We start from the raw sequence: 15,992 nt of genomic DNA on the forward strand, positions 1-15,992 counted from the left end.
TATGCAAATTACATTTTATACATTTGAACAGAGATAACACACATTTAACCATGTACAGTAAACAATGAACACACCGCGGACAGCCGCCCGTCAGGACTTTTTCCCGCCTGATTTCGATGATTGTCGTTTGGAGGTGGGGGCAGGTTTTGCAGCCTTGGGTTTCCCGCGCCGCTCATCCTCACGCCCTGAGCCCTTCCTTGACTGCCTTGATTGGGGGCGGGGATTGATGAGTTCTGAATATATGGAAAATCAAATAAGTCATGACATACATAATAGATAGTGTATATATATTGTTTACATTGTATATTAAAGAAATGAGTGTTTGGCAGACGTATGAGAATTAATATCGTGAAAGCATTGGATGTCTGACAATTACTATCTGGATTAAAATATGGTAAGAGGCGTCTCCTCTTAAAGTTGTTTAGTTCTAAAACATTTCATTCTGAACGCCACGGCGCGCAAATATTAGCTTTTACTGGTAAATATACATAGACTTTTTTGGAGGTATATTAAATAACAAAATTGTCTCATTAAACAAGCGTTATTAGAAAACTGTCACTGTCGAAATGATAAATACCCACCCATAAATTCCTGGTTTCCTTCCATGCCGGTCAGGAGAGGGATAAAGGTAAGCCTGTCCCCCATCGTGGACTCGTTCTCGTCCCCAAAGGAGCTACCTGTAATCATATCACCTTAGGTTACACCTGTATCTGGTGCATTAAATAAAAAGCTTAATATTTCATTTCCATCATGGTTTTTATTCTCTTTGTAGATAAAGAGTATCTTATGTATGGATGAATTATGATTTCTAAAGGAGGGACACCTGACAATCTCGTGGGTATAGTTAGATGCCGAGCAAACAAGGGGATATTTAACGTAACTCAAAAAACAGACACTACAAACACAGAGATCAAGATAGGACCGGAATATACACTAGTCAGGGCAACAGATGTGGTGAACGCCTCGCCGAGTCACAGGAAGTATAAAGCAATAGTAAGAGTTCTTGATTGATGTATACAAACATGTAAGCTTGTTGTACCCATTGTTTTGGTGTTAAAATTATTAATAAATATACAAACAACGACCTCATCACATGTCCTCTTTAAATGAACAAACGGCAGGTACATGATGTAACTTGTGAAACGAAGCTCGTGCAATTATTATGTGTTAACTACATGTCAAATATCAAATCGGGTCGGACATGTAAGCCATATAACTATTTTCTTTACATTTAACTTTCATGTTAAGCACGGCTTGTCAAAAAGATCATAAATTGATTGCAATGTCGCAAAGATATTCCAATATGGATGAGGGGATCAACCAGAATTAAGCATGTGACCAAAATCAAAGCAGATTTTTTAACAACAATCTTTTAAATAATTATCCATCCTATAAAGAGGACTTCATTTTAACAGAACTCAATAATACTTTGTGTCAAGTTTGGTTGAAATTGGCCCAGTGGTTCTTGGGAAGCACGAGCATGCAAAGATTGCTACATTTCACTAGACTATTGGAAGTGGCAACAAGGATTTGCGTATTTTTTGTAAAAGAATGCATGCATCTTCGGGAACCATTAGTTGAGAAAGATAGGTGATTGAAATGATGAGCATACCTATTTTTTACAGGGTTATTAAGTAATGAGAGTGATTGTACCGTCGACTTTCAGAAGAATGAGGGTCTCCCGTTCCTTCAGATGATCGATCCCATAGTCATAGGGGAATTCCCGCAGGTGTTTGACCACGCCCTTCTCATCGGAGAGCTCCACATCGTCTACAACAGAACCAGACCAGCTCCATCAAACCACAATGTGATATGAAACAAAAAACTGATATTCTATAGAATAATTTATGAAATCCTTCGGCACTTGGTACATGGATCCCCCTTTCATATTTAATGTTAAAACCCAGACCGACATACATGTATCCTTCATTTATCCTCTAATTTGCATATTAGAAAAAATAAACAGGATGAAAGAGATAAGTTGTCACCACGTTTGACGTTTAATGCGTTTGCCGGTTTGTTGCAATTTCGAGACAAACCGAAGCAACAGTTAACGAACGTTTGCGCGAGATGCCACATGATGTTATGGATGATTTTTTTTTGTACATGGAACAAGTCTAGTCGGTAATATAAAGGAAATTAGAGATCCCCAGGTAAATAAAAGAGCCGTTATAACCTTACTCTAACTGGTCTCACAAGGTACCTACATAGGTCTGTAACTGATACAATGTAAACCTTGCTCCTTGGCCTTCAGAGATCTCTTTTACAGATTTAGAGAACCCCGTCACAGATAGCGTCATATATTGGTGTAACAGGATCCCGGGAGGATTATTGAACACAGGGGGAAAAGCCCATTTGTTTTATACCCCCGCACACGACAGGGGGATCCAATCGCCTGACGTGACAAGATAGTCTCTGTAATATCTTCTAATCGTTTAATACCCACCGCTACAACAATCAGCTACCGGCGGCCATTATTATCTTACATCTTAATTAGAAAAAAAGCTTTAAATATTTACAACCACCTGTTTAAGCAAATATAGAATTGTAGATTGTGTAATTGTGATTCTGTAGGTAAGGGGTCTGTGTCAATATTAAACAGGACCAGTGTTGCAGGGTATTGTGTGACTTCAGGTTGGACATTATTTTTGGGTGTTTAGTCTTACCCTCTCTATGGCAATCACAGCGTTTCTTGATGTGCTGTAGAAGAACATCGTTTCTGCAGTTGGCATTGAAGAGACGACTCTGTTCGTCTGTAAATGGAGAAAAAAAGAAACCCTTTTATCAAAACTCTTCATTCATTCAGATTGTTTAAAGATTGTACATAAATAATTCATGTGGAGAAAATACAAGCACATAACATTAGAGTGACTGAAATCGGTCGACATGAAAGAGATCGCGCAATAAGTAGTTGTCCATAGAAGCTTAAAAACGCTAAAATCACTTCTATAACGGGCAATAAAACAATTTTGTGTAAAAAGGTTTCTTCGGTCTTTGTGAGATTGGGGGTAATCCACTCGGGCTGAATTTTGAAATGTTATCAACAAACTGTAAAGGTAAATTGTAAATCGTTAAACCAATAGAATGGGGAGCCATAACTTATCACCTCCATATCACAGTTTTATTGACTACAGGCGAATACACCACACCATTCAAGCTCCATCGACGCAGCGCTTTCCCTGATGATCGGGGTAAGAAGAAATTAAAATGTTATACCAGTTTTCAATGAACTTCAGTTTATAAATAAAACTGAGAGAAAATCAATAGGACTTGAATTCATAGGCCACAAAACCAATTCTACATAAAGATCCTAACTTTATGCCAATGGAATGGAAAAAAAATATTTTTTTTTAGTTTCATAAATTTAAACATATTTGACGTATTTACACCCGTCATTGATCAGAAACATGGTCTATATACGACTTAATTGAAACTTAATTGAAAAGCAGTTATCTTTGAATTCGCTTAACTGTTGTGTAAGAATAGAAGGGTGGGAAAAACTCACCTCCGAATTTGACTGTCACGAACATGGTCGAGAAATTTTAAATCTGTCAAACAATGTCATGGATAAAGTTTTCACTCTTCTGTCAGCACATTCTCACTCCATCATCTCTACAGCAGCTTCTTCTATTGCAAGACTCTCAATCTATACAGACAATCCTTCACCAAACTGGCGAAACAACGAACCGAAACACAATTATTAATTTGATGTCAGTATGTATCGAGAATTGATATCCACGTGGAATCAGATTGACATGCACAGTAGTAGTTCTGATCGAGGACCACCGCCTGGAGACAATGCCTTGAGTGTGCGGTTGGGTGAGTCTGGGACACGTTACCGTACCCTGAGTTAAAGGGCTCGGGTGGTTCTGACTGAAGACAGTCAAGTATACATGTGTCAATCTCTCCGGAGATTTAAACTGACTGGTGGCGATTGGTGGAGTCGTAATCAGATTTTTACAAGAGAGGCAAAGTGAGAAGAGAAATATTTGGCTATAGAAATGTTTTCTGTACAAAGAGAGTGAGACAATATAGATGTTTGCTGGTGATAAACTAAGTACACAAAAGGGGAAGTGGTTTAGTTTTGGCGAATAAACTTTAAACTGACAATACACCACGGAAAGCGCAAAAAGTAAAGTACAGAAAGACACTTAGAAACGAATGCATGTCGATGACCTTCCAATGTCATTCCTTTCAGTTTGAAAACGCAACTTTTTAAAAATATTTTGTAGATTAGTATCTTTTTTATAAGATTTATCAATACACAGTTTTCAAAATTTTAGATTAATAATAAGGAATCATTCAAGGTTTCAAGAAATAAAATATGTCAGAAATGAAACTTCCTATATCATTCTCTACTCTGTCCCAAGATATCCTGGATTCACATTTTGCTTAATTGCTCGATATCTATAAATACCTCATACTTCAAACGATGTTCAATGAAATGTATGAAAAATTTCCAAGATTTCTAAGTCGAAACGCCCCTGTTAGCTTATCAGGTTTTAATACAATGCTAAAAATGTGATGTCTACGGGAATTTTGTATAGCAGCAACCCGGATGATAACGTTGAAAAATTGCGCGATGTATTCCGAGTGTATTCCGAATGGAGAAAAGATGTAAACATTCCCTATTATAAATTTCCGTAAGGAATCTGTTTTCGTTCCTGTGAATTTTTCCGAGTGAAAGATGATAATGTGTCAATGAAATTATCTTGGAAATTATTCCTTTCAACTTTTTCAATTGCACTTCTTTCACATGTATGTGTATTTTTAATAAAAATCGTCCAAATTTGCTGCATAAATATCTTGGGACATGCAGCAGACTATAAGAAGAATTTTTAAAACTGATACCATAGTTGTCTGTACATTAATCGACCAGTATGTGCACGTTTCAATTTGACACCGAGTGACTAAAACACATGTATCGATATATTAAATAAATATACAGTCGTGCATGTACATGTACACTTAGAACTGCGTATGGTCAATGTATCAACAACTATCGACCAAGAACCATCCCTTTTGTCGGAATGTTTGTGTTTCCTTCAAAAAACAGGGCAGCTGGTTAATGTTTATATTTTGAATGTTTAAATAATACCGGTATTTCTCACAGGTGCTTGAGGACAGGATCGACCCCCCCCCCCCCCCCGCCATCCACACCCCCCACCTCCAAAGATTATAGACCCCTGGGACTTTCTTATTATTTTTTTTTTATTAAATTATCCTTTTATGACATATTTCTAATCTAATTTATACATTCATTGCCCCAAATTACCTAAAACAAATATTTTTTAAAAATCAGACCCTCTGTTTATATAATACATGATAATGTATTATACATGTATACACAGAGAGTCTGATTTCTTTTTTCAAAAATGTTTATGTAATTTTGGGCAATGGATGAATAAATTAGATTAGAAATATGTCATAAAAGGATAATTTAATAAAAAAGAAAAATAAAGTCCCGGGTGTCTTAATATTGGGGCAGGGTGGGGGGGGGGGGTCGATCCTGTCCTCAAGCACCTGTGGTATTTCTGTTAGAAATACCAGCCATTATCAATACTGAGTTTTCTTATGTTCTGACAATGTATGGGTTTTAATTAACCATTATGAGATTGTTAACTTTTAAATCAAGGCGCTTGCCAATTTGATCAAGAGAAATAAAATTATTAATCTAACTTGGTAAATGTAATGAACATTGATAAAGATTGATACGAATACATAGTCACATATACAAAAAAATTCCCTAGTATTGATTCAATTCTTCTTTAACTGTAAACGTTTTATAATTCACTTTTTCGAGTTGTGTACACGGGAACTTGAGAAACATATAGTTTCGCGGAAATTGTCATCCCGAGTTGACCCGCCAACCAATCACCGGTCGCGTGCCTTACCCGTCCCCTTCCTGTGTATCCGAGCCGTAGTCTATGTGTGTGACAGTGACTGAACGGAGCATGACCAAATCCAGTGTAACGGAGAAACGACAAAAATGAAACAGAAGTACACGTTCTGGGAGAAACTGAGTTTGAAATGTGTTCTAGTGGGGGACATGAACGTAGGGAAGTCTAGCTTGGCTGCCCGGATATCTTCGAGGACGTTCAAGACGGACTATTCTCCGACTCTGTTCGACAACTATGCAGGTATAGACGGCTATGGGATTCTCCAACTGTTAATTTTTTGTTTAGAGTGACAGGTTCTTTCAATGGTTTGGCTTAAATCAGAGAAAAGTTTTTTTTGTATTAAGTCGTTTTCTTAGGTAACGCTGGAATTCTTGACACACCAGAAAAAAGTGAAAGATTTAGAAGCAAGACTAAGACCTTCGCAAACAAAATTTCGTGATATTGAGAGTTTTTACTGCTTAAAATAAATGACATTGATTTAGTGAGTATATATGTCATTATTGTGTTAAAAAATGACTAAAGAAATAAATAAATGAATATAGTTATAAATGAATAAATAGATTGTAAACTTCATAACCTAATGCATTAGTAATAGGGCGTAAACTGAATTTTTCTTTGTGTATGTTGTTGAATGTTACAAGGTGCAGTCTACACTAAGGGTATATTACCTGTGCATTAAGTGTCAGGCTGTGGTCAGGTACATGGAAGGCCCCTGAGTCAGTTACCTGTTAGCAAGGTAACTAACTGTTACACCTGATTGTAATCGCGTTCAGTAACCCGACCCTCGAGGCGGACTCCGTAATGACTACCTCGCCGTATTTCTTACGTTTGCACTGCATGAACTGAGATGAACTATACAGTATCATTGCAAATCAATTAAATGCAAAAAGTCATTTATTAATATTTCAATTTCAAGAACTTTGAATTTCCATACACATAAATGCCTAGTATGTACAGATTAATTAGAAAAAAGTATAACAACTGGGTCGTTAGAACTACATATTGACATCTGTGTATCGACAGCTAACGTCATTCACTTCCTGTAAAAATCCGGTATATATTGAGGATGTGTAAAATATACGCCAAGCCTGAAAAGAACTTTCCGACACAAAATCCCTTTAAATATTTCTAGATTTAACTGTTAAAAATCTGTGAGTTTTTATCCGTCTCTGTGCGTTTCCCGACCAACTGCAATTAGCCCTGATACAGCAATGCATATTTTTTCTAGTTTGCGTTTGGAATCTGGGTTAACAATATAAAGACATCTTTTAAAATACATGTCCCCCGACCAGTTATAATTGGGTTAAATGCAGTTACTAGTGTATATATTGGTCATGCAATGTAAATTAGACATTCGGGATATTGTAAGAAAAAAGAACTAAGTCGATAAGTTGTGTAATGCGAATCGTAGCTACTTGAATTGTATGCACACATCCGTAACAAAATAAGCTTGAACATACAAGTAATGATAAAGGCATTTTAGCTGGAAGAATATGACCTGAAACATTACTTATTGCACAATATTGATCATATAGCACTGATCTTAAGCCTCTTAAATGATATCTCATTAATACTTGGATTTTGCCTTTAACACACTGTGACCCAAAGTACATTTTCGAGTATCGGCATTTCCTGCGTTCTTCATTTATTGCATAAAAATCTATATTCCCGGAAATAAACGAATAGAGTAACATGCAAAGTAAAATTTCCTTGGTAAATTGTTTTGCTTGTAATTCATTTTCATATGACAACATATGATGGTTTATACAGTTCTGCCCCGTGCTTGCACAAAGCAGAGACTTTGAACACATAGGGTTGATCTTTGAAACGATGCATATGCATATATTGTCATTTTGAATTATCATTATTGCAAATATATGGCTATTAACATTTTAGGTTATTTGATACCAAACAATTTTTTTTTTCTAAAAACATAGCATTAAATAATACATGCATGTGAGATGTCACCAATTAACTTTATTGTCTTTTTTCTATTTCTTATAGCGACTGTTTCAGTACATGGAATCCCATATCACCTGAACCTCTTTGACACGGCTGGAAAGGTAACAGTTTGATAAAAATCATTTTGGTATCCAAAGCATGCTTGAAATATCAACATAAATGCAAAACACCCTATAAACATGTTGTTAATTACATAAACATTTAAGTGTAACTGTATGTGGTATCAGTGGTCCTGTTGCGACTTATGACCAATATTTAAAACGCTTTCTGTTTCACAAGGTACTAAAGTACAGATTGTGATAACTGTGGTTCGAACCAACAATGTTTTTGCACAACGCGTTTTACAAAAACATCATAATAATACTAATACAAATAACATAAACAAAGAACCATCTCTTCTAAATATTATCGTATTTACGTCTTATTTTAAGGAGGACTTTTCAAAAGTGCGTGTGATGTCATACATCAACAGTGACGTCTTTCTAGTGTGTTTTTCCATTGACGATGTTAAGTCGTTAGTGCACGTCCATGAATCATGGGTACCGGAACTACGTCAACATGTGCCAAACACGCCATTTATATTGGTGGGTACCAAACTGGATGTACGGTTCCAGCAACCAGATATTCAGGTAGGTAACCGAAAGTAACTTAATGTCCATTTTCATACACTCTGAGCCATGAGTTTTGCTATTGTCTAAAATATAAGATGGAAAAAAGAACGAAGCTTCATTAACTGTAGGTTTCCGCCAATGGAGCTTTACATATACCTAAATACTTTTTATATTTCTTTATAATGGTTCACCAATGAAGATATATACATTTATATACAACATGTAGCATTATTAAGGCATCTGAAGCAAGTGCTAACTTATATGCTTTCGTTTGATTTTTGTTTATTATGCAAATTTCAACAATGTTGACCTTATCCCTTGCACACTTCTGGTATACACATATACACTAGATAACGCCCTCCACCTCTATAGTAAGAACACTATCGTTGACTCCTTTGATTGCGCGACATCCTGGTTAGAGTGGCGGTTTCCCCTGCTTCAGGAAGAAGGTCAATATTTTTTGGCTTGATAAGATCGCAATTTCCTGATTGTTCGAATAGTTTATAGGATAAAACACCCATATATTATAAGTGTAATATAATCTTCCTTCTTTATAACTATCTATACAGTACGGACAAGGTTGCACGTAGAAACATTTTGATATTTTATAGTGTCGTCCTTATGACCCAGAGGTTGGGGGTCCTATTTTCGTTCTAGAGAGAAGAGAGGATTTTCAGTACCTTGCTTCAGACCTCACTGTTAGACATACATGTTGTTCCATGTACTACATGTATGTTGCAGTTAAAGGCGTGCCTGTGAGCACTTCCAACTGCCAAAAGCCCATAAATACAAACAAAATCTTCATTTCAAAAATGAATAAATTTAAGTCATACTTTTCTTGACACATTGTTAAACAAGAAAAAAAAAAGATTTTACAAGCACGGACAGAAAATTCTTGAGGGAAAATGGATATAAAGATGACGTTTTTGTGCTAACTAAATCTTTTTTTTTCACCATTTTATTTTACATCAATTTTGCTTTTAAGTTTAGAAACCGTTGTATAAAGCGTTATTGACGTGTTTTCAACTTTTGACAGGTTCTCGACAGTTCCGCGGTCTCGCCAAAGCAGGGTAAGGAAGTTGCGTCGACGGTGGGTGCGTACAGTTATGTGGAGGTGTCCTCGCTCAGCGCTGACGGCGTGGACGACTTGATCACAGAGATAGTGGAGGCCGCCAAAGCCAACTGGGAAATCAAGTGCGCTCAGAAAAAGAAGTGTCCCTCTTGCGTCATTGTTTGAGATTACTCTGAAATAGACTTCCCCGGTGCTATTTTCAAATTTGATGACCACGTGCCATGATATTGTATTTTGGTGACGTTGTTTGCAGTTGTTATTTGTTTATTTAAAAGAGATGGTGTCAAACTCTCAGGAGACATCATAAGATATTTTTTAATATGATGATCTCATGACGTATAACTACAGCATAGAAACAATGTGATAAAGCAATGGTATAGTAGTATGTCGAGGCAGAGTCACATTCACCGTGCAATACTGTGACATTGTGTCAAACGACACGTATTTATACATGTACATGTATCATGCCAATATATGATAACGACACTGTCTCATTTTAGAGACCATGTTATAGCCAAGGATGCGTTTTACGAGTCTGCCTCGTTTGTGAATGTCGACTTTGAAGTGTGCTTCACGACTCAGTGATACGTTTGTAAAAAGGCGCTGTTGATATTTTATGATGATATTTTTTTTTTAACTTTTTTACTGGTTAACAATAAAATGAAATTTAAATCTTTCTTAATTTTCAAAAAATTCTTTGCGATTTACATAGTTGTGAATTATGTAAACCCGTATATTCCAAACAATTTCAAGCTTACAAGAAAGTATAATCACTGGAGAGCTTATGAATAGTAATACGTTCTTTAGTGAAACACAACCCATGTCCCAAAGTGAAAGATGCAGCAGCTAAGAATTACAACAGGGAGACGATATACTTCATATAACAAACACAAACTGATCATGAGAATTCTCATTGAAAGAGGTGCAATAGGAGAACCTTATTGGTAATATGCATTGTAGGTTTCCACGTGCCCCATACATAGAGTTAATAGTATGTACTTATTGTGGACTGTTATAGTGTACTATATCATGTAAAGATGCACGTGCATTTGTCAATGTTTGAGACATAGTAGTAGCTGCCACCATGCACTTCTGACCCACAGGGTATTATTTTGTGTATTTCTATGCGAGTATTACAAGATATTTACATTTGTTATATAGGATTTTCAAAAACTATTCTTCCGAATATTCTTCTGTGAACAATTATGTAATTATGATACCGAATTTCTATACTGCAGTTTTATAATTAGAATAGTTTCCGCTCAAAAATTGATAATTATGACATAGAACAGAGAGTTTCACAAATCTCCGGAAAATTATTAAAAATTGTAGATATAAAAATGAAATTTAATTAAGTTCCTCAAAATAATATTGCTTCAAGAAGAATGTTTAATGTACACTAAATTCTATGAGATATACATGTAGTTTTAGACACTTTTTTATTTTAAATCCATGCTGTGCATTTATGATAAATGGAGAGTGTCGACATGCATTGTAACGTTTTATAAGTTTTTTTTAACCACAAGCCGTAGGTTTTGCTGCACTGAACGAATTGCAACATGTACATAAGGAATAAGGAATCATTCTTTGAGTATTATGAGGTGATAATTTTGGTCGGGGCGTGATCAAATCCAATAAAGCCCGAAGGGCTTTATGATAGATTTGATCATGCCCCGACCGAAATTATCACCTCATAATATTCAAAGAATGGTTCCTTATTACTTATATTTATATAATTTTTAGCCATCGTACGATTAAATATTAAAATATAAATAAGCAAACCCCGCTGGCGCCTCAATTTGGCGTCATTTGTATTATGGGTTATATAGTACAAAATCGATACGTAGTGTTATCAAAGACAAAGACACTGGAAAATGGAAATATATGAATATAGTAACGCTTGGACCATCCCAGTTAGATTTTAACAGTGTATCCATAAAGATAACTAAAATAAATCAAGATAAACAAATGTGAGTTTCTTCCGCTTACAGACATTGACTATTTAGGATTGAGGGATCAACCTAAGTCATATTATTAACCCACTCGGAATGTTTTCTAATCAGGTGAATGAAGTATGTTTCAAAAATTAACAAGTAACAAATTTAAAGCTTGATAAGTATTATCTAACAACGAATGGCTGAAATCATCTTACTACAGCCAATGATGTTACAATTAATGATTACAACTCTATCATTAGGTGATGATTATTCATTGATGTTCTTGGCAAGTTGGTATGGTCTATATTTTAGAAAAGACAAGTTGCTGAAATGGGAGAGAAGGATTACGAAATTCATTGCATATTTGGTGTTTTTAACAAGATATGCGATTGAAATCAGAGAAAGGGAGGATATGAAACTCCGTATGTTTGGTGGTTCCGAACAAACAGATATGTGACTGACATCGATTCCACGATGACCAATTCATCTACTATTTTAACCAAACTCCACCCCAAAATTAATTACATACATTTCCTCCGGTTTTGCCCGTAAATAAATTTTATCTTTATCTTAATATATTTACATCTACATCTATGATTCCCTCTATCTCTTACAGAATCTTACAATTAATTCAAAAATCTATAGAAACAGCCAGACTGAAATCTGCGCGCCCCGTTTATCGATTGGTCGAAACCTACAGAGACCTCAGAAAACTTTTTTTTTGCACGGACTGCACGAAATAATCATAATGATGTCAGACTCAAATTCCCATAGGAGACGGTTTGGCTTTTTCTCTTTGCTTACGTACTAATGTACATTACAGTAATTTAAAGCAATATAAGCTGTATTTTTTAGAATTTTATTTTGCTGCAAAAACCTGCAGGTGTGACAAATCTGCCTGTAACTTAAACTTTTATGATAAATAAGATTTGAAAAAATCATTAATTTTTGTCAGAAAAAAGATTTCATTTATAAGGAATACATAGCAGATCAATTTTTGTACAGGACGACAATAATTCAATTTTGCTCCAGTTAAGGCTTCTTTTAAATGACTTTTCCCACAAAAACAGAGCTGATAGAAATTTTAAAACCATGATATTTTTTGTCATTTTAGAAGATAAAAAACATTTTCTTTAAAAAAAATTCAACGTGAAAATTGCAGCCCATATTGCTTTAATGGATCTTACATACTTTATACAATCAATTTATTTATTTGTTAAAAGAAAGATGTAAATATAAACAATAAAAACCTTTCTTTGGTGATTCATGCGGGTTATAAAAGTAGCGATCATAGTCCAATCCACACTTTGCAAAAGTTGTTCCCCTTTGCAGGGTCAACCCAAAGGTCAAAAGGGAAAAAAACAACTTTTCCCTTCTTTATGCAACCAAATATTTGGGCGTCCTGTGAAGAAATCTGTTCGAATTTAATTTATTCCTTCGATGTGTGGGTTGCCCCAACATGGGGCAATCAAAATTCACAGCGGAAACGGATTTCTAATGTCAAACGACGAAGTTACAACTTTTCAAACTACAAAGGCTACTGTGAGAAATAAATGGGTTTTTCCCCAAAGATGGCGGCCAAGGGACATAACTTTTGTAAAGTGTGGATTGGTCTATTGCAGTAAAAAATTACATAACCACTAACGCGCATGACGCGGGTTATGAAATTTTTCTGCAATTTCGCCACCTTCATATCCCGCATGAATCACTATATGAAGCCATTTTATTGTCGCAAAAATATCACTGAACTCGCTACTTCCCTTAAGCAACCAGTACATTCCCCAGTGATCATAGCACCATGAACTACAATTGATCTACTGTTTCCTCACAAGTAGGGAAAAGCTGATTTAAAAAAAGTAACGAGCGTTCAGCTCAGGTTAGCCCAGAATTAATGTTACGCTAAAAATATAGTCTCTGTATTGTACAAAGCGAGATAACTCAGTACTCAATATCGTTGAGCAGTTATCCTATGCCAAAATCCATTTACTTCTGTATTTCCGGTAGGATTTGAACAAATGTCTTATGTTAAAATCCAAGTCGGAAAATGGCCGTTTCCTCAAAAGAGTTTAACGACTGTTCCAAGCAAATTCAGTAGTTTTGTTTGAAATAGTTTACATAAGAATAATCACAGGCTAATTCTCTGCATTAGAATTTCCTGTCCGAACTAATTCAGGTAAAAGCCAGGGGCGGATACAGGATTTGTAGTTAGGGGGGGCGTGGATAAAATTATTGAGGCAGGGGGTCTGGGGCCCTGGTGGGGGCCCAGGGGGCGAAGCCCCTGGAAGCTCCTGGGTTTTCGTGTATTTTGAAGGTAAAAACAGGCTCAAAATAGTGGTATTTTTTCAGTTATGTACACTTTACACAAAAGTATATAACAATTTGACACAATTTGTTACTTATACCTAATACATGTATTGGATTAAAAACAAAATATTTTAGGCATTTATGAACTCCCAAAATTAACCAGGTTATCAAAGTTACAACATTCTAATGACGTTACGGTATCAGACCCCCTATTAGCTGTTAGAAATATCTGATGCATCAAATCTTCAATATTCTTATATTAAAATAGTCTATTTACCTAGAAAAAAAATCAAAAAATATACAGTTATTCAGAAATTTCTGCTTGCATCGCAATATGGAAATGACAGCGCAGTCTACACTTGAAACAAAACTGCTGGGATTTCCAGTCGATTCTTGGTCGAAGCCCCAAGTTCAGGGCCCTGGGGAATTTGATGCAGCTACCATAATAAAATGACCAACACTGCTTGTTTTAAACACAGTTTAATTGGTTTGTTATCAGAACCTGTCAACATGCATTAGGATTAGATGTTTATAGATGTTTATAATAGAGCAGCAGAATTAGTCAGCATAGCACAGCTAGTGTATCAATGAGGTGTAATATTGAGTCAGGCATAATTATAAATAAAGTGAAACACAAAATGCTAACTTTTCTAGGCCCTATGTAAAATTTATCAAATCATCAACAGTCATGCATACTTTGAAAATTTTAGGGGGGGGGGGGGGCGTGCGCCCTCCACGCCCCCCCCCCCCCTTAAATCCGCCAGTGAAAGCAGTGGTGGCAAAAGCAAAGGATCGGAGTGGTGGAAAGACTGTGTGGCTGACTTATGTGCCACCTGGTATGAAGAGGCCTAAGTAAGTACATTTATCCTGTAGGAAATAAAATTCCTACAGAATTTTTAGAAAATCCGACAGAATCCAGATGGATTCAGGATTCCTGGGATTTTGTTATTAACTGGAGATCAGAAAATGTATAAATGATGAATATATTATCTTTAAATCATTTATTGTAACTGTAAATCAACTTTACATAATGAAATGAACTGTCTTAAAAAATGTAATCCTTATTGGACAAATTTTGAAAGGAAAAAAATTGTATTTCATTGTCTTTTTATCTCAATACAATGGATATCAATGAGAAATAATTTCATTTCATTGATTTTCAATTCCTATGTAAACTTTGAGAATATGAGTAACTACACCGTATTTCTTTTTAGTATGCGAATCTCCATTATATACAAGTATATTGATTAATAACACAGCGCATGCGCGGAATTTTTTTTCTCCAGAGAGCGAAGAATAGTTATTTTGTTCCCAAGAGTTGATGGGTCGGGGTCCAAGACCTTTTTTCGTTAATTTGACTATGTGAATTCAAGGCGATGGGAGGGGGTGGGGTAGAACCCATTACCCCCCCCCCCCTCCCCCAAACCCCTTTTGATCGTTCAGTATTGACATTCTACAAATGTATCAAAAACGAGGGAACGGATGGAAGTTCCGATTTTAATTACATTGAAATAGATTTGTAATATATCATATAACTAAAGAAAAAATGCTTGTCATAATTACCACCTTGCTGAAGAAGTACCGTTCACAAAGCGTACCGAACCGAACCATGCAACTGGTGTAGTAGCACGTTTCAGGGTCTGTAATTTCAATAACACATGCACATCATGTACGTTCACTTTATTTATTTACTTAGTAAAATGTTGTTAATTTCAAAGATATCTACAAAATAATAATGATATAATGCAGTCCCTATTGATATCTGTTATGATCTAAACAATTTGGTACACGATGTTGCATTGATATCTGTTATGATCTAAACAAATTGGTACATGATGTTGCACTAATAAAAGAAAATCCCATTTTCTGCAGAATATGAGTTTCCATAAAATCATTTAGGGTGAATGCAAACACCCGTGATCTTATTCTATTAAAGCTGACGTAACCAATTCAATCGTGAAAAAAATGTCTAGATAAAAGTTGGTCTTATAGCATTCCAATATTATAGTTTAGATTAATTTAATAATGATCATTCAATTCAGCGCATTAAACTACAACTCAACTATACACACAGCAATAAAAATTATTGAGCGGCTGCAGTATTTAATACAAAATGGAAACAGTTCCTGGCTACCGTCACAAATGGCAGTGAACAAACCACTGCGGTCAATTTCATCGATATTCAATGTTGATTGCAAAAAGACTT

The 15,992-nt window shown here is 35.6% G+C and overlaps 2 protein-coding genes across 2 annotated transcripts; one reads left to right on the forward strand and one right to left on the reverse strand.

Moving 5' to 3' along the window:
- On the reverse strand, positions 1-3,900 carry LOC128176654 (uncharacterized). The gene is made up of 5 exons (XM_052843140.1): positions 3,506-3,900; positions 2,667-2,753; positions 1,654-1,770; positions 582-677; positions 1-233 (listed from the first exon to the last, which is right to left on the reverse strand). Exons 1-5 carry the CDS (start codon positions 3,528-3,530, stop codon positions 91-93), a joined length of 468 nt encoding a protein of 155 aa, XP_052699100.1. The 5' UTR covers positions 3,531-3,900; the 3' UTR covers positions 1-90.
- Positions 3,901-5,903: 2,003 nt separating this feature from the next.
- On the forward strand, positions 5,904-10,221 carry LOC128176653 (cdc42 homolog). The gene is made up of 4 exons (XM_052843139.1): positions 5,904-6,140; positions 7,905-7,963; positions 8,294-8,491; positions 9,510-10,221. The coding sequence occupies exons 1-4, from the start codon at positions 5,990-5,992 to the stop codon at positions 9,708-9,710; spliced, it is 609 nt and encodes a 202-aa protein (XP_052699099.1). The 5' UTR covers positions 5,904-5,989; the 3' UTR covers positions 9,711-10,221.
- The last annotated feature ends 5,771 nt before the right edge of the window (positions 10,222-15,992 follow it).

The sequence above is a fragment of the Crassostrea angulata genome, chromosome 3 (assembly GCF_025612915.1).
Source record: "Crassostrea angulata isolate pt1a10 chromosome 3, ASM2561291v2, whole genome shotgun sequence".
NCBI classification, from domain to species: Eukaryota; Metazoa; Mollusca; class Bivalvia; order Ostreida; family Ostreidae; genus Magallana; species Magallana angulata.

What these genes read in the sequence shown, in the direction of transcription:
- LOC128176654 (XM_052843140.1), bottom strand. Translation starts at nt 3,530, where the DNA reads ATGTTCGTGACAGTCAAATTCGGAG. An exon ending in CTGTGATTGCCATAGAGAGG is followed by an intron (nt 1,771 to 2,666) that starts GTAAGACTAAAC and finishes GTTCTGTTGTAG; the next exon opens with ACGATGTGGAGCTCTCCGAT. An exon ending in AGGAAACCAGGAATTTATGG is followed by an intron (nt 234 to 581) that starts GTGGGTATTTAT and finishes CCATATATTCAG; the next exon opens with AACTCATCAATCCCCGCCCC.
- LOC128176653 (XM_052843139.1), top strand. Translation starts at nt 5,990, where the DNA reads ATGAAACAGAAGTACACGTTCTGGGAGAAACTGAGTTTGAAATGTGTT. An exon ending in TCTTTGACACGGCTGGAAAG is followed by an intron (nt 7,964 to 8,293) that starts GTAACAGTTTGA and finishes TCTTATTTTAAG; the next exon opens with GAGGACTTTTCAAAAGTGCG. An exon ending in TCCAGCAACCAGATATTCAG is followed by an intron (nt 8,492 to 9,509) that starts GTAGGTAACCGA and finishes AACTTTTGACAG; the next exon opens with GTTCTCGACAGTTCCGCGGT.